Source organism: Coregonus lavaretus (genome assembly GCF_964263955.1).
Source record: "Coregonus lavaretus genome assembly, contig: HAP1_SCAFFOLD_3212, whole genome shotgun sequence".
Classification (NCBI taxonomy): Eukaryota; Metazoa; Chordata; class Actinopteri; order Salmoniformes; family Salmonidae; genus Coregonus; species Coregonus lavaretus.
In genome coordinates, this window is record NW_028162595.1 from 1 (window position 1) to 22556 (window position 22556).

General features: G+C 52.2%; 1 protein-coding gene across 1 annotated transcript in view; it reads left to right on the top strand.

Moving 5' to 3' along the window:
- Nucleotides 1-1388: 1388 nt before the first annotated feature.
- The window catches only part of LOC311119110 (AP-5 complex subunit zeta-1-like), a gene marked incomplete at its 5' end in the record, with an annotated part of 52380 nt that continues 31212 nt past the window's right edge, over nt 1389-22556 (top strand). Inside the window, 3 exons of the mRNA XM_084193852.1 lie at nt 1389-1501; nt 1654-1828; nt 18048-18188. Of these exons, the coding sequence (XP_084049978.1) occupies nt 1389-1501; nt 1654-1828; nt 18048-18188 (429 nt within the window). The remainder of the gene's footprint in view (nt 1502-1653; nt 1829-18047; nt 18189-22556) is intronic.

Genomic DNA, 22556 nt, shown 5'->3' on the forward strand with positions numbered 1-22556 from the left:
TCCCGCTCAGCTCAGCCCAGTCCCAGCTCTTCTCTGTCCTGGCACCCCAATGGTGGAACCATTTCCCCCCTGAAGCTAGGACAGCAGAGTCCCTGCCCATCTTCCCAAAACATCTGACTTTGCTCATAGCTACTTTGTGGTTGTCCCACTAGCTGTCTTAATATGAATATACTAACTACTGTAATATGTGGTTGTACCACCTAGCTATCTTAATATGAATATACTAACTACTGTAATATGTGGTTGTCCCACCTAGCTGTCTTAATATGAATATACTAACTACTGTAATATGTGGTTGTCCCACCTAGCTGTCTTAATGTGAATATACTAACTACTGTAATATGTGGTTGTCCCACCTAGCTGTCTTAATATGAATATACTAACTACTGTAATATGTGGTTGTCCCACTAGCTGTCTTAATGTGAATATACTAACTACTGTAATATGTGGTTGTCCCACCTAGCTGTCTTAATGTGAATATACTAACTACTGTAATATGTGGTTGTCCCACCTAGCTATCTTAATGTGAATATACTAACTACTGTAATATGTGGTTGTCCCACCTAGCTGTCTTAATATGAATATACTAACTACTGTAATATGTGGTTGTCCCACCTAGCTATCTTAATATGAATATACTAACTACTGTAATATGTGGTTGTCCCACCTAGCTGTCTTAATGTGAATATACTAACTACTGTAATATGTGGTTGTCCCACCTAGCTATCTTAATATGAATATACTAACTACTGTAATATGTGGTTGTCCCACCTAGCTATCTTAATATGAATATACTAACTACTGTAATATGTGGTTGTCCCACCTAGCTGTCTTAATATGAATATACTAACTACTGTAATATGTGGTTGTCCCACCTAGCTATCTTAATATGAATATACTAACTACTGTAATATGTGGTTGTCCCACCTAGCTATCTTAATATGAATATACTAACTACTGTAATATGTGGTTGTCCCACCTAGCTGTCTTAATGTGAATATACTAACTACTGTAATATGTGGTTGTCCCACCTAGCTGTCTTAATGTGAATATACTAACTACTGTAATATGTGGTTGTCCCACCTAGCTGTCTTAATATGAATATACTAACTACTGTAATATGTGGTTGTCCCACCTAGCTATCTTAATATGAATATACTAACTACTGTAATATGTGGTTGTCCCACCTAGCTGTCTTAATGTGAATATACTAACTACTGTAATATGTGGTTGTCCCACCTAGCTGTCTTAATGTGAATATACTAACTACTGTAATATGTGGTTGTCCCACCTAGCTATCTTAATATGAATATACTAACTGTATGTCTCTCTGGATAAGAACGTCTGCTAAATGACTAAAATGTAAGTGTGTGTGTGTTTGTGTGTAGATCATGTGACCCTGCTCAGTAAGAGGCTTGTGGATTGGCTGCGCTACGCCAGCGTTCAGCAGGGAGGTGTGGCTTCGTCAGGAGGGTTTTTCACTGGCCCTCGAATACGTCAGGTGACCTCTAATCAACCAATCAAATCACTGCATATTTTTACATGCTGTAACTGTAATGAACTACCTGGCCGTTCTGAATGTCTTTTCTAAAGTGTGTGTGTGTGTGTGTGTGTGTGTGTGTGTGTGTGTGGTGTGTGTCTGTGTGTGTGTAGCCGGGGCAGGTGGCGGAGCTGGATGGGTGTGTGTGTGGGGACTTCTTCACGGTGCTGTGTGTCAGCCAAGCCTTCTCAGACGACCAATGGATGAACCTCTACAGTTTCTCTCTGCTACGCCATTGGCTGATCACATACCATAATGCAACCGACGGCAACACCAGCACAGACGCAGGTGTGTTAAGATGTGAATGTGAGACAGACTGACTGGCTGTCCTGTTGGGTTGTTCCCCTGTAGTCTCCAGACTGACTGGCTGTCCTGTTGGGTTGTTCCCCTGTAGTCTGTTAGCTCCAGACTGACTGGCTGTCCTGTTGGGTTGTTCCCCTGTAGTCTCCAGACTGACTGGCTGTCCTGTTGGGTTGTTCCCCTGTAGTCTCCAGACTGACTGGCTGTCCTGTTGGGTTGTTCCCCTGTAGTCTCCAGACTGACTGGCTGTCCTGTTGGGTTGTTCCCCTGTAGTCTGTTAGCTCCAGACTGACTGGCTGTCCTGTTGGGTTGTTCCCCTGTAGTCTCCAGACTGACTGGCTGTCCTGTTGGGTTGTTCCCCTGTAGTCTCCAGACTGACTGGCTGTCCTGTTGGGTTGTTCCCCTGTAGTCTCCAGACTGACTGGCTGTCCTGTTGGGTTGTTCCCCTGTAGCTCCAGACTGACTGGCTGTCCTGTTGGGTTGTTCACCTGTAGTCTCCAGACTGACTGGCTGTCCTGTTGGGTTGTTCCCCTGTAGTCTCCAGACTGACTGGCTGTCCTGTTGGGTTGTTCCCCTGTAGTCTGCAGCTCCAGACTGACTGGCTGTCCTGTTGGGTTGTTCCCCTGTAGTCTGCAGCTCCAGACTGACTGGCTGTCCTGTTGGGTTGTTCCCCTGTAGTCTGTTAGCTCCAGACTGACTGGCTGTCCTGTTGGGTTGTTCCCCTGTAGTCTCCAGACTGACTGGCTGTCCTGTTGGGTTGTTCCCCTGTAGTCTGTTAGCTCCAGACTGACTGGCTGTCCTGTTGGGTTGTTCCCCTGTAGTCTCCAGACTGACTGGCTGTCCTGTTGGGTTGTTCCCCTGTAGTCTGTTAGCTCCAGACTGACTGGCTGTCCTGTTGGGTTGTTCCCCTGTAGTCTGCAGCTCCAGACTGACTGGCTGTCCTGTTGGGTTGTTCCCCTGTAGTCTCCAGACTGACTGGCTGTCCTGTTGGGTTGTTCCCCTGTAGTCTGTTAGCTCCAGACTGACTGGCTGTCCTGTTGGGTTGTTCCCCTGTAGTCTCCAGACTGACTGGCTGTCCTGTTGGGTTGTTCCCCTGTAGTCTGTTAGCTCCAGACTGACTGGCTGTCCTGTTGGGTTGTTCCCCTGTAGTCTCCAGACTGACTGGCTGTCCTGTTGGGTTGTTCCCCTGTAGTCTGTTAGCTCCAGACTGACTGGCTGTCCTGTTGGGTTGTTCCCCTGTAGTCTCCAGACTGACTGGCTGTCCTGTTGGGTTGTTCCCCTGTAGTCTGTTAGCTCCAGACTGACTGGCTGTCCTGTTGGGTTGTTCCCCTGTAGTCTGTTAGCTCCAGACTGACTGGCTGTCCTGTTGGGTTGTTCCCCTGTAGTCTCCAGACTGACTGGCTGTCCTGTTGGGTTGTTCCCCTGTAGTCTGTTAGCTCCAGACTGACTGGCTGTCCTGTTGGGTTGTTCCCCTGTAGTCTCCAGACTGACTGGCTGTCCTGTTGGGTTGTTCCCCTGTAGTCTGTTAGCTCCAGACTGACTGGCTGTCCTGTTGGGTTGTTCCCCTGTAGTCTCCAGACTGACTGGCTGTCCTGTTGGGTTGTTCCCCTGTAGTCTGTTAGCTCCAGACTGACTGGCTGTCCTGTTGGGTTGTTCCCCTGTAGTCTGTTAGCTCCAGACTGACTGGCTGTCCTGTTGGGTTGTTCCCCTGTAGTCTCCAGACTGACTGGCTGTCCTGTTGGGTTGTTCCCCTGTAGTCTCCAGACTGACTGGCTGTCCTGTTGGGTTGTTCCCCTGTAGTCTGTTAGCTCCAGACTGACTGGCTGTCCTGTTGGGTTGTTCCCCTGTAGTCTGCAGACTGACTGGCTGTCCTGTTGGGTTGTTCCCCTGTAGTCTCCAGACTGACTGGCTGTCCTGTTGGGTTGTTCCCCTGTAGTCTCCAGACTGACTGGCTGTCCTGTTGGGTTGTTCCCCTGTAGTCTCCAGACTGACTGGCTGTCCTGTTGGGTTGTTCCCCTGTAGTCTGCAGACTGACTGGCTGTCCTGTTGGGTTGTTCCCCTGTAGTCTCCAGACTGACTGGCTGTCCTGTTGGGTTGTTCCCCTGTAGTCTGTTAGCTCCAGACTGACTGGCTGTCCTGTTGGGTTGTTCCCCTGTAGTCTCCAGACTGACTGGCTGTCCTGTTGGGTTGTTCCCCTGTAGTCTGTTAGCTCCAGACTGACTGGCTGTCCTGTTGGGTTGTTCCCCTGTAGTCTGTTAGCTCCAGACTGACTGGCTGTCCTGTTGGGTTGTTCCCCTGTAGTCTCCAGACTGACTGGCTGTCCTGTTGGGTTGTTCCCCTGTAGTCTCCAGACTGACTGGCTGTCCTGTTGGGTTGTTCCCCTGTAGTCTCCAGACTGACTGGCTGTCCTGTTGGGTTGTTCCCCTGTAGTCTCCAGACTGACTGGCTGTCCTGTTGGGTTGTTCCCCTGTAGTCTGCAGACTGACTGGCTGTCCTGTTGGGTTGTTCCCCTGTAGTCTCCAGACTGACTGGCTGTCCTGTTGGGTTGTTCCCCTGTAGTCTCCAGACTGACTGGCTGTCCTGTTGGGTTGTTCCCCTGTAGTCTGTTAGCTCCAGACTGACTGGCTGTCCTGTTGGGTTGTTCCCCTGTAGTCTGTTAGCTCCAGACTGACTGGCTGTCCTGTTGGGTTGTTCCCCTGTAGTCTCCAGACTGACTGGCTGTCCTGTTGGGTTGTTCCCCTGTAGTCTCCAGACTGACTGGCTGTCCTGTTGGGTTGTTCCCCTGTAGTCTGTTAGCTCCAGACTGACTGGCTGTCCTGTTGGGTTGTTCCCCTGTAGTCTCCAGACTGACTGGCTGTCCTGTTGGGTTGTTCCCCTGTAGTCTGTTAGCTCCAGACTGACTGGCTGTCCTGTTGGGTTGTTCCCCTGTAGTCTCCAGACTGACTGGCTGTCCTGTTGGGTTGTTCCCCTGTAGTCTCCAGACTGACTGGCTGTCCTGTTGGGTTGTTCCCCTGTAGTCTGTTAGCTCCAGACTGACTGGCTGTCCTGTTGGGTTGTTCCCCTGTAGTCTCCAGACTGACTGGCTGTCCTGTTGGGTTGTTCCCCTGTAGTCTCCAGACTGACTGGCTGTCCTGTTGGGTTGTTCCCCTGTAGTCTGTTAGCTCCAGACTGACTGGCTGTCCTGTTGGGTTGTTCCCCTGTAGTCTCCAGACTGACTGGCTGTCCTGTTGGGTTGTTCCCCTGTAGTCTGTTAGCTCCAGACTGACTGGCTGTCCTGTTGGGTTGTTCCCCTGTAGTCTCCAGACTGACTGGCTGTCCTGTTGGGTTGTTCCCCTGTAGTCTGCAGCTCCAGACTGACTGGCTGTCCTGTTGGGTTGTTCCCCTGTAGTCTGCAGACTGACTGGCTGTCCTGTTGGGTTGTTCCCCTGTAGTCTCCAGACTGACTGGCTGTCCTGTTGGGTTGTTCCCCTGTAGTCTGTTAGCTCCAGACTGACTGGCTGTCCTGTTGGGTTGTTCCCCTGTAGTCTCCAGACTGACTGGCTGTCCTGTTGGGTTGTTCCCCTGTAGTCTGCAGCTCCAGACTGACTGGCTGTCCTGTTGGGTTGTTCCCCTGTAGTCTGTTAGCTCCAGACTGACTGGCTGTCCTGTTGGGTGGTTCCCCTGTAGTCTCCAGACTGACTGGCTGTCCTGTTGGGTTGTTCCCCTGTAGTCTCCAGACTGACTGGCTGTCCTGTTGGGTTGTTCCCCTGTAGTCTGTTAGCTCCAGACTGACTGGCTGTCCTGTTGGGTTGTTCCCCTGTAGTCTCCAGACTGACTGGCTGTCCTGTTGGGTTGTTCCCCTGTAGTCTCCAGACTGACTGGCTGTCCTGTTGGGTTGTTCCCCTGTAGTCTGTTAGCTCCAGACTGACTGGCTGTCCTGTTGGGTTGTTCCCCTGTAGTCTGTTAGCTCCAGACTGACTGGCTGTCCTGTTGGGTTGTTCCCCTGTAGTCTGTTAGCTCCAGACTGACTGGCTGTCCTGTTGGGTTGTTCCCCTGTAGTCTCCAGACTGACTGGCTGTCCTGTTGGGTTGTTCCCCTGTAGTCTGTTAGCTCCAGACTGACTGGCTGTCCTGTTGGGTTGTTCCCCTGTAGTCTCCAGACTGACTGGCTGTCCTGTTGGGTTGTTCCCCTGTAGTCTGTTAGCTCCAGACTGACTGGCTGTCCTGTTGGGTTGTTCCCCTGTAGTCTCCAGACTGACTGGCTGTCCTGTTGGGTTGTTCCCCTGTAGTCTGTTAGCTCCAGACTGACTGGCTGTCCTGTTGGGTTGTTCCCCTGTAGTCTGTTAGCTCCAGACTGACTGGCTGTCCTGTTGGGTTGTTCCCCTGTAGTCTCCAGACTGACTGGCTGTCCTGTTGGGTTGTTCCCCTGTAGTCTGTTAGCTCCAGACTGACTGGCTGTCCTGTTGGGTTGTTCCCCTGTAGTCTCCAGACTGACTGGCTGTCCTGTTGGGTTGTTCCCCTGTAGTCTCCAGACTGACTGGCTGTCCTGTTGGGTTGTTCCCCTGTAGTCTGTTAGCTCCAGACTGACTGGCTGTCCTGTTGGGTTGTTCCCCTGTAGTCTGTTAGCTCCAGACTGACTGGCTGTCCTGTTGGGTTGTTCCCCTGTAGTCTCCAGACTGACTGGCTGTCCTGTTGGGTTGTTCCCCTGTAGTCTCCAGACTGACTGGCTGTCCTGTTGGGTTGTTCCCCTGTAGTCTCCAGACTGACTGGCTGTCCTGTTGGGTTGTTCCCCTGTAGTCTGTTAGCTCCAGACTGACTGGCTGTCCTGTTGGGTTGTTCCCCTGTAGTCTCCAGACTGACTGGCTGTCCTGTTGGGTTGTTCCCCTGTAGTCTGTTAGCTCCAGACTGACTGGCTGTCCTGTTGGGTTGTTCCCCTGTAGTCTGTTAGCTCCAGACTGACTGGCTGTCCTGTTGGGTTGTTCCCCTGTAGCTCCAGACTGACTGGCTGTCCTGTTGGGTTGTTCCCCTGTAGTCTCCAGACTGACTGGCTGTCCTGTTGGGTTGTTCCCCTGTAGTCTCCAGACTGACTGGCTGTCCTGTTGGGTTGTTCCCCTGTAGTCTGTTAGCTCCAGACTGACTGGCTGTCCTGTTGGGTTGTTCCCCTGTAGTCTGTTAGCTCCAGACTGACTGGCTGTCCTGTTGGGTTGTTCCCCTGTAGTCTCCAGACTGACTGGCTGTCCTGTTGGGTTGTTCCCCTGTAGTCTGTTAGCTCCAGACTGACTGGCTGTCCTGTTGGGTTGTTCCCCTGTAGTCTCCAGACTGACTGGCTGTCCTGTTGGGTTGTTCCCCTGTAGTCTGTTAGCTCCAGACTGACTGGCTGTCCTGTTGGGTTGTTCCCCTGTAGTCTGTTAGCTCCAGACTGACTGGCTGTCCTGTTGGGTTGTTCCCCTGTAGTCTCCAGACTGACTGGCTGTCCTGTTGGGTTGTTCCCCTGTAGTCTCCAGACTGACTGGCTGTCCTGTTGGGTTGTTCCCCTGTAGTCTCCAGACTGACTGGCTGTCCTGTTGGGTTGTTCCCCTGTAGTCTCCAGACTGACTGGCTGTCCTGTTGGGTTGTTCCCCTGTAGTCTCCAGACTGACTGGCTGTCCTGTTGGGTTGTTCCCCTGTAGTCTGTTAGCTCCAGACTGACTGGCTGTCCTGTTGGGTTGTTCCCCTGTAGTCTCCAGACTGACTGGCTGTCCTGTTGGGTTGTTCCCCTGTAGTCTGTTAGCTCCAGACTGACTGGCTGTCCTGTTGGGTTGTTCCCCTGTAGTCTGTTAGCTCCAGACTGACTGGCTGTCCTGTTGGGTTGTTCCCCTGTAGTCTGCAGACTGACTGGCTGTCCTGTTGGGTTGTTCCCCTGTAGTCTGCAGCTCCAGACTGACTGGCTGTCCTGTTGGGTTGTTCCCCTGTAGTCTCCAGACTGACTGGCTGTCCTGTTGGGTTGTTCCCCTGTAGTCTCCAGACTGACTGGCTGTCCTGTTGGGTTGTTCCCCTGTAGTCTCCAGACTGACTGGCTGTCCTGTTGGGTTGTTCCCCTGTAGTCTGTTAGCTCCAGACTGACTGGCTGTCCTGTTGGGTTGTTCCCCTGTAGTCTGTTAGCTCCAGACTGACTGGCTGTCCTGTTGGGTTGTTCCCCTGTAGTCTGTTAGCTCCAGACTGACTGGCTGTCCTGTTGGGTTGTTCCCCTGTAGTCTCCAGACTGACTGGCTGTCCTGTTGGGTTGTTCCCCTGTAGTCTCCAGACTGACTGGCTGTCCTGTTGGGTTGTTCCCCTGTAGTCTGTTAGCTCCAGACTGACTGGCTGTCCTGTTGGGTTGTTCCCCTGTAGTCTCCAGACTGACTGGCTGTCCTGTTGGGTTGTTCCCCTGTAGTCTCCAGACTGACTGGCTGTCCTGTTGGGTTGTTCCCCTGTAGTCTGTTAGCTCCAGACTGACTGGCTGTCCTGTTGGGTTGTTCCCCTGTAGTCTGTTAGCTCCAGACTGACTGGCTGTCCTGTTGGGTTGTTCCCCTGTAGTCTCCAGACTGACTGGCTGTCCTGTTGGGTTGTTCCCCTGTAGTCTCCAGACTGACTGGCTGTCCTGTTGGGTTGTTCCCCTGTAGTCTCCAGACTGACTGGCTGTCCTGTTGGGTTGTTCCCCTGTAGTCTGTTAGCTCCAGACTGACTGGCTGTCCTGTTGGGTTGTTCCCCTGTAGTCTCCAGACTGACTGGCTGTCCTGTTGGGTTGTTCCCCTGTAGTCTGTTAGCTCCAGACTGACTGGCTGTCCTGTTGGGTTGTTCCCCTGTAGTCTGTTAGCTCCAGACTGACTGGCTGTCCTGTTGGGTTGTTCCCCTGTAGCTCCAGACTGACTGGCTGTCCTGTTGGGTTGTTCCCCTGTAGTCTCCAGACTGACTGGCTGTCCTGTTGGGTTGTTCCCCTGTAGTCTCCAGACTGACTGGCTGTCCTGTTGGGTTGTTCCCCTGTAGTCTGTTAGCTCCAGACTGACTGGCTGTCCTGTTGGGTTGTTCCCCTGTAGTCTGTTAGCTCCAGACTGACTGGCTGTCCTGTTGGGTTGTTCCCCTGTAGTCTCCAGACTGACTGGCTGTCCTGTTGGGTTGTTCCCCTGTAGTCTGTTAGCTCCAGACTGACTGGCTGTCCTGTTGGGTTGTTCCCCTGTAGTCTCCAGACTGACTGGCTGTCCTGTTGGGTTGTTCCCCTGTAGTCTGTTAGCTCCAGACTGACTGGCTGTCCTGTTGGGTTGTTCCCCTGTAGTCTGTTAGCTCCAGACTGACTGGCTGTCCTGTTGGGTTGTTCCCCTGTAGTCTCCAGACTGACTGGCTGTCCTGTTGGGTTGTTCCCCTGTAGTCTGTTAGCTCCAGACTGACTGGCTGTCCTGTTGGGTTGTTCCCCTGTAGTCTGTTAGCTCCAGACTGACTGGCTGTCCTGTTGGGTTGTTCCCCTGTAGTCTGTTAGCTCCAGACTGACTGGCTGTCCTGTTGGGTTGTTCCCCTGTAGTCTGTTAGCTCCAGACTGACTGGCTGTCCTGTTGGGTTGTTCCCCTGTAGTCTCCAGACTGACTGGCTGTCCTGTTGGGTTGTTCCCCTGTAGTCTCCAGACTGACTGGCTGTCCTGTTGGGTTGTTCCCCTGTAGTCTGTTAGCTCCAGACTGACTGGCTGTCCTGTTGGGTTGTTCCCCTGTAGTCTGTTAGCTCCAGACTGACTGGCTGTCCTGTTGGGTTGTTCCCCTGTAGTCTCCAGACTGACTGGCTGTCCTGTTGGGTTGTTCCCCTGTAGTCTCCAGACTGACTGGCTGTCCTGTTGGGTTGTTCCCCTGTAGTCTCCAGACTGACTGGCTGTCCTGTTGGGTTGTTCCCCTGTAGTCTCCAGACTGACTGGCTGTCCTGTTGGGTTGTTCCCCTGTAGTCTCCAGACTGACTGGCTGTCCTGTTGGGTTGTTCCCCTGTAGTCTGTTAGCTCCAGACTGACTGGCTGTCCTGTTGGGTTGTTCCCCTGTAGTCTCCAGACTGACTGGCTGTCCTGTTGGGTTGTTCCCCTGTAGTCTGTTAGCTCCAGACTGACTGGCTGTCCTGTTGGGTTGTTCCCCTGTAGTCTGTTAGCTCCAGACTGACTGGCTGTCCTGTTGGGTTGTTCCCCTGTAGTCTGCAGACTGACTGGCTGTCCTGTTGGGTTGTTCCCCTGTAGTCTGCAGCTCCAGACTGACTGGCTGTCCTGTTGGGTTGTTCCCCTGTAGTCTCCAGACTGACTGGCTGTCCTGTTGGGTTGTTCCCCTGTAGTCTCCAGACTGACTGGCTGTCCTGTTGGGTTGTTCCCCTGTAGTCTCCAGACTGACTGGCTGTCCTGTTGGGTTGTTCCCCTGTAGTCTGTTAGCTCCAGACTGACTGGCTGTCCTGTTGGGTTGTTCCCCTGTAGTCTCCAGACTGACTGGCTGTCCTGTTGGGTTGTTCCCCTGTAGTCTGTTAGCTCCAGACTGACTGGCTGTCCTGTTGGGTTGTTCCCCTGTAGTCTCCAGACTGACTGGCTGTCCTGTTGGGTTGTTCCCCTGTAGTCTCCAGACTGACTGGCTGTCCTGTTGGGTTGTTCCCCTGTAGTCTGTTAGCTCCAGACTGACTGGCTGTCCTGTTGGGTTGTTCCCCTGTAGTCTGTTAGCTCCAGACTGACTGGCTGTCCTGTTGGGTTGTTCCCCTGTAGTCTCCAGACTGACTGGCTGTCCTGTTGGGTTGTTCCCCTGTAGTCTCCAGACTGACTGGCTGTCCTGTTGGGTTGTTCCCCTGTAGTCTGTTAGCTCCAGACTGACTGGCTGTCCTGTTGGGTTGTTCCCCTGTAGTCTCCAGACTGACTGGCTGTCCTGTTGGGTTGTTCCCCTGTAGTCTGCAGACTGACTGGCTGTCCTGTTGGGTTGTTCCCCTGTAGTCTGCAGACTGACTGGCTGTCCTGTTGGGTTGTTCCCCTGTAGTCTGCAGCTCCAGACTGACTGGCTGTCCTGTTGGGTTGTTCCCCTGTAGTCTGTTAGCTCCAGACTGACTGGCTGTCCTGTTGGGTTGTTCCCCTGTAGTCTGTTAGCTCCAGACTGACTGGCTGTCCTGTTGGGTTGTTCCCCTGTAGTCTGTTAGCTCCAGACTGACTGGCTGTCCTGTTGGGTTGTTCCCCTGTAGTCTGTTAGCTCAGTCTCTCCTCCTCCCACGGTGAGGTGTCCCACTCCACTGCTCTGATGAAGACCCCATTGTAAAGCCGGGCGAACACCACGCCACTTTGTGAATCCTAACATCGCTGAGCCGCTCACGTGAATGTCAGAGTGAACCCTCTTTCCTGTAGTTGGTTGTCTTGCCAACGTAGCGGGGAGCACTCTAAACGGTGTGGCGCAGACGGGGGGTCACGCTACGAGATTCTTCACCTGGTCGTGAGGATTCTCCACGCCGCCACGCTGTCTCTAAAACCATGATGGGATTCGATTGTTCATTTAGCTACAACGTGCCGTGGCTCAAAGCAGCCTCATGGGAACGTTTTCAGTCAGACATTCTTGCCGTACAGAGTAGAAATATCCAGCCGATACATTTTCATTTGAATAACAGATGCTGGTGAACTTCAGAGCTCTAAACGATTTAACACTTTGGCTTTGGTTAAAGACAAGTACACAGGGTTAGGGCAAGAGGCTACACATCCATACAGAGGGTTAGGGCAAGAGGCTACACATCCATACAGAGGGTTAGGGCAAGAGGCTACACATCCATACTGACAGGGTTAGGGCAAGAGGCTACACATCCATACAGAGGGTTAGGGCAAGAGGCTACACATCCATACTGACAGGGTTAGGGCAAGAGGCTACACATCCATACAGAGGGTTAGGGCAAGAGGCTACACATCCATACAGAGGGTTAGGGCAAGAGGCTACACATCCATACTGGTAGTAGGACAGAGGGTTAGGGCAAGAGGCTACACATCCATACTGGTAGTAGGACAGAGGGTTAGGGCAAGAGGCTACACATCCATACTGGTAGGGTTAGGGCAAGAGGCTACACATCCATACTGGTAGTAGGACAGAGGGTTAGGGCAAGAGGCTACACATCCATACTGGTAGTAGGACAGAGGGTTAGGGCAAGAGGCTACACATCCATACTGGTAGTAGGACAGAGGGTTAGGGCAAGAGGCTACACATCCATACTGGTAGTAGGACAGAGGGTTAGGGCAAGAGGCTACACATCCATACTGGTAGTAGGACAGAGGGTTAGGGCAAGAGGCTACACATCCATACTGGTAGTAGGACAGAGGGTTAGGGCAAGAGGCTACACATCCATACTGGTAGTAGGACAGAGGGTTAGGGCAAGAGGCTACACATCCATACTGGTAGTAGGGTTAGGGCAAGAGGCTACACATCCATACTGGTAGTAGGACAGAGGGTTAGGGCAAGAGGCTACACATCCATACTGGTAGGGTTAGGGCAAGAGGCTACACATCCATACTGGTAGGGTTAGGGCAAGAGGCTACACATCCATACTGGTAGTAGTACAGAGGGTTAGGGCAAGAGGCTACACATCCATACAGAGGGTTAGGGCAAGAGGCTATACATCCATACTGGGAGTAGGACAGAGGGTTAGGGCAAGAGGCTACACATCCATACTGGTAGTAGGACAGAGGGTTAGGGCAAGAGGCTACACATCCATACTGGTAGTAGGACAGAGGGTTAGGGCAAGAGGCTACACATCCATACTGGTAGCAGGACAGAGGGTTAGGGCAAGAGGCTACACATCCATACTGGTAGTAGGACAGAGGGTTAGGGCAAGAGGCTACACATCCATACTGGTAGTAGGACAGAGGGTTAGGGCAAGAGGCTACACATCCATACTGGTAGTAGGACAGAGGGTTAGGGCAAGAGGCTACACATCCATACTGGTAGTAGGACAGAGGGTTAGGGCAAGAGGCTACACATCCATACTGGTAGTAGGACAGAGGGTTAGGGCAAGAGGCTACACATCCATACTGGTAGTGGGACAGAGGGTTAGGGCAAGAGGCTACACATCCATACTGGTAGTAGGACAGAGGGTTAGGGCAAGAGGCTACACATCCATACTGGGAGTAGGACAGAGGGTTAGGGCAAGAGGCTACACATCCATACTGGTAGTAGGACAGAGGGTTAGGGCAAGAGGCTACACATCCATACTGGTAGTAGGACAGAGGGTTAGGGCAAGAGGCTACACATCCATACTGGTAGTAGGACAGAGGGTTAGGGCAAGAGGCTACACATCCATACAGAGGGTTAGGGCAAGAGGCTACACATCCATACTGGTAGTAGGACAGAGGGTTAGGGCAAGAGGCTACACATCCATACTGGTAGTAGGACAGAGGGTTAGGGCAAGAGGCTACACATCCATACTGGTAGTAGTAGGACAGAGGGTTAGGGCAAGAGGCTACACATCCATACTGGTAGTAGGACAGAGGGTTAGGGCAAGAGGCTACACATCCATACTGGTAGTAGGACAGAGGGTTAGGGCAAGAGGCTACACATCCATACTGGTAGGGTTAGGGCAAGAGGCTACACATCCATACTGGTAGTAGGACAGAGGGTTAGGGCAAGAGGCTACACATCCATACTGGTAGTAGGACAGAGGGTTAGGGCAAGAGGCTACACATCCATACTGGTAGTAGGACAGAGGGTTAGGGCAAGAGGCTACACATCCATACTGGTAGTAGGACAGAGGGTTAGGGCAAGAGGCTACACATCCATACTGGTAGTAGGACAGAGGGTTAGGGCAAGAGGCTACACATCCATACTGGTAGTAGGACAGAGGGTTAGGGCAAGAGGCTACACATCCATACTGGTAGTAGGACAGAGGGTTAGGGCAAGAGGCTACACATCCATACTGGTAGTAGGACAGAGGGTTAGGGCAAGAGGCTACACATCCATACTGGTAGTAGTAGGACAGAGGGTTAGGGCAAGAGGCTACACATCCATACTGGTAGAAGTAGGACAGAGGGTTAGGGCAAGAGGCTACACATCCATACTGGTAGGGTTAGGGCAAGAGGCTACACATCCATACTGATAGTAGGACAGAGGGTTAGGGCAAGAGGCTACACATCCATACTGGTAGTAGTCATGGCTCCTGCTCCAGAGGCTACACATCCTGGGTCATGTGATACGTCATCATCTTTGGCTTCTACTCTGGCCAGCTCTCATTGGCTATTGCTGATCGCCGTTTTCAAAACTTGTCGTTGCACATCTCACACTACAAAAGCATTGACGATTTTGTGCTGATAAAATCAAAGGTTTGAAAATATCGTGACGGTTCACGCGCCCCCAGTAGGCAACGACATGGGGGTCGGCCACGCGCCCCCAGTAGGCAACGACATGGGGGTCGGCCACGCGCCCCCAGTAGGCAACGACATGGGGGTCGGCCACGCGCCCCCAGTAGGCAACGACATGGGGGTCGGATATGCGCCCCGAGTAGGCAACGACATGGGGGTCGGCCACGCGCCCCCAGTAGGCAACGACATGGGGGTCGGCCACGCGCCCCCAGTAGGCAACGACATGGGGGTCGGCCACGCGTCCCCAGTAGGCAACGACATGGGGGTCGGCCACGCGCCCCCAGTAGGCAACGACATGGGGGTCGGCCACGCGCCCCCAGTAGGCAACGACATGGGGGTCGGCCACGCGCCCCCAGTAGGCAACGACATGGGGGTCGGCCACGCGCCCCGAGTAGGCAACGACATGGGGGTCGGCCACGCGCCCCCAGTAGGCAACGACATGGGGGTCGGCCACGCGCCCCCAGTAGGCAACGACATGGGGGTCGGCCACGCGTCCCCAGTAGGCAACGACATGGGGGTCGGCCACGCGCCCCCAGTAGGCAACGACATGGGGGTCGGCCACGCGCCCCCAGTAGGCAACGACATGGGGGTCGGCCACGCGCCCCCAGTAGGCAACGACATGGGGGTCGGCCACGCGCCCCCAGTAGGCAACGACATGGGGGTCGGCAACGCGCCCCCAGTAGGCAACGACATGGGGGTCGGCCACGCGCCCCCAGTAGGCAACGACATGGGGGTCGGCCACGCGCCCTCAGTAGGCAACGACATGGGGGTCGGCCACGCGCCCCCAGTAGGCAACGACATGGGGTTCGGCCACGCGCCCCCAGTAGGCAACGACATGGGGGTCGGCCACGCGCCCCCAGTAGGCAACGACATGGGGGTCGGCCACGCGCCCCCAGTAGGCAACGACATGGGGGTCGGCCACGCGCCCCCAGTAGGCAACGACATGGGGGTCGGCCACGCGCCCCCAGTAGGCAACGACATGGGGGTCGGCAACGCGCCCCCAGTAGGCAACGACATGGGGGTCGGCCACGCGCCCCGAGTAGGCAACGACATGGGGGTCGGCCACGCGCCCTCAGTAGGCAACGACATGGGGGTCGGCCACGCGCCCCCAGTAGGCAACGACATGGGGTTCGGCCACGCGCCCCCAGTAGGCAACGACATGGGGGTCGGCCACGCGCCCCGAGTAGGCAACGACATGGGGGTCGGCCACGCGCCCCCAGTAGGCAACGACATGGGGGTCGGCCACGCGCCCCCAGTAGGCAACGACATGGGGGTCGGCCACGCGCCCCCAGTAGGCAACGACATGGGGGTCGGCCACGCGCCCCGAGTAGGCAACGGCATGGGGGTCGGCCACGCGCCCCCAGTAGGCAACGACATGGGGGTCGGCCACGCGCCCCCAGTAGGCAACGACATGGGGGTCGGCAACGCGCCCCGAGTAGGCAACGACATGGGGGTCGGCCACGCGCCCCCAGTAGGCAACGACATGGGGGTCGGCCACGCGCCCCCAGTAGGCAACGACATGGGGGTCGGCCACGCGCCCCCAGTAGGCAACGACAATGGGGTCGGCTACATCTGGCTTACCTCTAACTGTGTCGGTCTTGTCTCTGATCAACTGATCAATCACACTGAATCACTAACTAATCACTAACTATTATTGATAACTGATCAGGTCCTCTGACTGGCCTGTTCTGACTGACTGACTGGCTGACTGACTGGGCTGTTCTGGCTGACTGACTGGGCTGTTCTGGCTGACTGACTGGGCTGTTCTGGCTGACTGACTGGCTGGCTGACTGTGTACTGGCTGACTTGCTGGCTGACTGACTGTGTACTGGCTGGCTGACTGTGTACTGGCTGACTGACTGTGTACTGGCTGACTTGCTGACTGTGTACTGGCTGACTTGATGGCTGACTGACTGTGTACTGGCTGGCTGACTGTGTACTGGCTGACTGACTGTGTACTGGCTGACTTGCTGACTGTGTACTGGCTGACTTGATGGCTGACTGACTGTGTACTGGCTGGCTGACTGTGTACTGGCTGACTTGCTGACTGTGTACTGGCTGACTTGCTGACTGACTGTGTACTGGCTGGCTGACTGTGTACTGGCTGACTGACTGTGTACTGGCTGACTGTGTACTGGCTGACTTGCTGGCTGACTGACTGTGTACTGGCTGACTGACTGTGTACTGGCTGACTGACTGTGTACTGGCTGACTTGCTGACTGTGTACTGGCTGACTTGCTGGCTGACTGACTGTGTACTGGCTGACTTGCTGGCTGACTGACTGTGTACTGGCTGACTTGCTGGCTGACTGACTGTGTACTGGCTCACTTGCTGGCTGACTGACTGTGTACTGGCTGACTTGCTGGCTGACTGATTGTCTATTGGATGGCTCAGACCTTCAGCCTACCGGTCTCTTCAAATCAACTGCTATTTGCATGTAGAAATGTCATGGGATGGATTGGTTTAATTGGTGTTCTGCTGTAGAAATGTCATGGGATGGATTGGTTTAATTGGTGTTCTGCTGTAGAAATGTCCTGGGATGGATTGGTTTAATTGGTGTTCTGCTGTGGAAATGTCATGGGATGGATTGGTTTAATTGGTGTTCTGCTGTAGAAATGTCCTGGGATGGATTGGTTTAATTGGTGTTCTGCTGTAGAAATGTCCTGGGATGGATTGGTTTAATTGGTGTTCTGCTGTGGAAATGTCCTGGGATGGATTGGTTTAATTGGTGTTCTGCTGTAGAAATGTCATGGGATGGATTGGTTTAATTGGTGTTCTGCGGTGGAAATGTCCTGGGATGGATTGGTTTAATTGGTGTTCTGCTGTGGAAATGTCCTGGGATGGATTGGTTTAATTGGTGTTCTGCTGTGGAAATGTCCTGGGATGGATTGGTTTAATTGGTGTTCTGCTGTGGAAATGTCCTGGGATGGATTGGTTTAATTGGTGTTCTGCTGTAGAAATGTCATGGGATGGATTGGTTTAATTGGTGTTCTGCTGTGGAAATGTCCTGGGATGGATTGGTTTAATTGGTGTTCTGCTGTGGAAATGTCCTGGGATGGATTGGTTTAATTGGTGTTCTGCTGTGGAAATGTCCTGGGATGGATTGGTTTAATTGGTGTTCTGCTGTGGAAATGTCCTGGGATGGATTGGTTTAATTGGTGTTCTGCTGTAGAAATGTCCTGGGATGGATTGGTTTAATTGGTGTTCTGCTGTAGAAATGTCCTGGGATGGATTGGTTTAATTGGTGTTCTGCTGTAGAAATGTCCTGGGATGGATTGGTTTAATTGGTGTTCTGCTGTAGAAATGGGATGGATTGGTTTAATTGGTGTTCTGCTGTAGAAATGTCATGGGATGGATTGGTTTAATTGGTGTTCTGCTGTGGAAATGTCCTGGGATGGATTGGTTTAATTGGTGTTCTGCTGTAGAAATGTCATGGGATGGATTGGTTTAATTGGTGTTCTGCTGTAGAAATGTCATGGGATGGATTGGTTTAATTGGTGTTCTGCTGTGGAAATGTCCTGGGATGGATTGGTTTAATTGGTGTTCTGCTGTGGAAATGTCCTGGGATGGATTGGTTTAATTGGTGTTCTGCTGTGGAAATGTCCTGGGATGGATTGGTTTAATTGGTGTTCTGCTGTGGAAATGTCCTGGGATGGATTGGTTTAATTGGTGTTCTGCTGTAGAAATGTCCTGGGATGGATTGGTTTAATTGGTGTTCTGCTGTAGAAATGTCCTGGGATGGATTGGTTTAATTGGTGTTCTGCTGTAGAAATGTCCTGGGATGGATTGGTTTAATTGGTGTTCTGCTGTAGAAATGGGATGGATTGGTTTAATTGGTGTTCTGCTCCAGTGGTCAGTCCACCTCTAACCCTTGACCTCTCTGTGACCCCAGATGACAGGTCGGAGGTGGACGGCTCTGTGGTTTCCATGGTTTCAGCCACGTCCTCCACGAGCAGACTCCTTCCTCCTAAAGAACGTCTGAGAGAGAAGAGTTTCCTGTACTGCCAACGCCTCATAGAACAGAGTGACCGCAGTATGTTCCCTACACCCTAACCCCTACACTACTGCCTCATAGAACAGAGTGACCACAGTAACTAACCCTACACCCTAACCCCTACACTACTGCCTCATATAACAGAGTGACCACAGTATGTTCCCTACACCCTAACCCCTACACTACTGCCTCATAGAACAGAGTGACCACAGTAACTAACCCTACACCCTAACCCCTACACTACTGCCTCATAGAACAGAGTGACCACAGTATGTTCCCTACACCCTAACCCCTACACTACTGCCTCATAGAACAGAGTGACCGCAGTATGTTCCCTACACCCTAACCCCTACACTACTGCCTCATAGAACAGAGTGACCACAGTATGTTCCCTACACCCTAACCCCTACACTACTGCCTCATAGAACAGAGTGACCACAGTAACTAACCCTACACCCTAACCCCTACACTACTGCCTCATAGAACAGAGTGACCACAGTATGTTCCCTACACCCTAACCCCTACACTACTGCCTCATAGAACAGAGTGACCACAGTATGTTCCCTACACCCTAACCCCTACACTACTGCCTCATAGAACAGAGTGACCACAGTAACTAACCCTACACCCTAACCCCTACACTACTGCCTCATAGAACAGAGTGACCACAGTATGTTCCCTACACCCTAACCCCTACACTACTGCCTCATAGAACAGAGTGACCACAGTATGCTCCCTACACCCTAACCCCTACACTACTGCCTCATAGAACAGAGTGACCACAGTATGTTCCCTACACCCTAACCCCTACACTACTGCCTCATAGAACAGAGTGACCACAGTATGTTCCCTACACCCTAACCCCTACACTACTGCCTCATAGAACAGAGTGACCACAGTATGTACCCTACACCCTAACCCCTACACTACTGCCTCATAGAACAGAGTGACCACAGTAACTAACCCTACACCCTAACCCCTACACTACTGCCTCATAGAACAGAGTGACCACAGTATGTTCCCTACACCCTAACCCCTACACTACTGCCTCATAGAACAGAGTGACCACAGTAACTAACCCTACACCCTAACCCCTACACTACTGCCTCATAGAACAGAGTGACCACAGTAACTAACCCTACACCCTAACCCCTACACTACTGCCTCATAGAACAGAGTGACCACAGTATGTTCCCTACACCCTAACCCCTACACTACTGCCTCATAGAACAGAGTGACCACAGTAACTAACCCTACACCCTAACCCCTACACTACTGCCTCATAGAACAGAGTGACCACAGTAACTAACCCTACACCCTAACCCCTACACTACTGCCTCATAGAACAGAGTGACCACAGTATGTTCCCTACACCCTAACCCCTACACTACTGCCTCATAGAACAGAGTGACCACAGTATGTACCCTACACCCTAACCCCTACACTACTGCCTCATAGAACAGAGTGACCACAGTAACTAACCCTACACCCTAACCCCTACACTACTGCCTCATAGAACAGAGTGACCACAGTATGTTCCCTACACCCTAACCCCTACACTACTGCCTCATAGAACAGAGTGACCACAGTATGTACCCTACACCCTAACCCCTACACTACTGCCTCATAGAACAGAGTGACCACAGTATGTTCCCTACACCCTAACCCCTACACTACTGCCTCATAGAACAGAGTGACCACAGTAACTAACCCTACACCCTAACCCCTACACTACTGCCTCATAGAACAGAGTGACCACAGTATGTTCCCTACACCCTAACCCCTACACTACTGCCTCATAGAACAGAGTGACCACAGTAACTAACCCTACACCCTAACCCCTACACTACTGCCTCATAGAACAGAGTGACCACAGTAACTAACCCTACACCCTAACCCCTACACTACTGCCTCATAGAACAGAGTGACCACAGTAACTAACCCTACACCCTAACCCCTACACTACTGCCTCATAGAACAGAGTGACCACAGTATGTACCCTACACCCTAACCCCTACACTACTGCCTCATAGAACAGAGTGACCACAGTATGTACCCTACACCCTAACCCCTACACTACTGCCTCATAGAACAGAGTGACCGCAGTATGTTCCCTACACCCTAACCCCTACACTACTGCCTCATAGAACAGAGTGACCACAGTATGTTCCCTACACCCTAACCCCTACACTACTGCCTCATAGAACAGAGTGACCACAGTATGTTCCCTACACCCTAACCCCTACACTACTGCCTCATAGAACAGAGTGACCACAGTATGTACCCTACACCCTAACCCCTACACTACTGCCTCATAGAACAGAGTGACCACAGTATGTACCCTACACCCTAACCCCTACACTACTGCCTCATAGAACAGAGTGACCACAGTATGTTCCCTACACCCTAACCCCTACACTACTGCCTCATAGAACAGAGTGACCACAGTATGTACCCTACACCCTAACCCCTACACTACTGCCTCATAGAACAGAGTGACCACAGTATGTACCCTACACCCTAACCCCTACACTACTGCCTCATAGAACAGAGTGACCACAGTATGTTCCCTACACCCTAACCCCTACACTACTGCCTCATAGAACAGAGTGACCACAGTAACTAACCCTACACCCTAACCCCTACACTACTGCCTCATAGAACAGAGTGACCACAGTATGTACCCTACACCCTAACCCCTACACTACTGCCTCATAGAACAGAGTGACCACAGTATGTACCCTACACCCTAACCCCTACACTACTGCCTCATAGAACAGAGTGACCACAGTATGTTCCCTACACCCTAACCCCTACACTACTGCCTCATAGAACAGAGTGACCACAGTAACTAACCCTACACCCTAACCCCTACACTACTGCCTCATAGAACAGAGTGACCACAGTATGTTCCCTACACCCTAACCCCTACACTACTGCCTCATAGAACAGAGTGACCACAGTAACTAACCCTACACCCTAACCCCTACACTACTGCCTCATAGAACAGAGTGACCACAGTAACTAACCCTACACCCTAACCCCTACACTACTGCCTCATAGAACAGAGTGACCACAGTAACTAACCCTACACCCTAACCCCTACACTACTGCCTCATAGAACAGAGTGACCACAGTATGTACCCTACACCCTAACCCCTACACTACTTCCTCATAGAACAGAGTGACCACAGTATGTACCCTACACCCTAACCCCTACACTACTGCCTCATAGAACAGAGTGACCACAGTATGTACCCTACACCCTAACCCCTACACTACTGCCTCATAGAACAGAGTGACCACAGTATGTACCCTACACCCTAACCCCTACACTACTGCCTCATAGAACAGAGTGACCACAGTATGTTCCCTACACCCTAACCCCTACACTACTGCCTCATAGAACAGAGTGACCACAGTAACTAACCCTACACCCTAACCCCTACACTACTGCCTCATAGAACAGAGTGACCACAGTAACTAACCCTACACCCTAACCCCTACACTACTGCCTCATAGAACAGAGTGACCACAGTAACTAACCCTACACCCTAACCCCTACACTACTGCCTCATAGAACAGAGTGACCACAGTATGTTCCCTACACCCTAACCCCTACACTACTGCCTCATAGAACAGAGTGACCACAGTAACTAACCCTACACCCTAACCCCTACACTACTGCCTCATAGAACAGAGTGACCACAGTATGTACCCTACACCCTAACCCCTACACTACTGCCTCATAGAACAGAGTGACCACAGTAACTAACCCTACACCCTAACACCTACACTACTGCCTCATAGAACAGAGTGACCACAGTATGTTCCCTACACCCTAACCCCTACACTACTGCCTCATAGAACAGAGTGACCACAGTAACTAACCCTACACCCTAACCCCTACACTACTGCCTCATAGAACAGAGTGACCACAGTATGTACCCTACACCCTAACCCCTACACTACTGCCTCATAGAACAGAGTGATCACAGTATGTTCCCTACACCCTAACCCCTACACTACTGCCTCATAGAACAGAGTGACCACAGTATGTACCCTACACCCTAACCCCTACACTACTGCCTCATAGAACAGAGTGACCACAGTATGTACCCTACACCCTAACCCCTACACTACTGCCTCATAGAACAGAGTGACCACAGTATGTTCCCTACACCCTAACCCCTACACTACTAAATAACTAACCCTAACCCATGGACCTGAAATAACTAACCCTAACCCATGGACCTGAAATAACTAACCCTAACCCATGGACCTGAAATAACTAACCCTAACCCATGGACCTGAAATAACTAACCCTAACACATGGACCTGAAATAACTAACCCTAACCCATGGAGCTGAAATAACTAACCCTAACCCATGGACCTGAAATAACTAA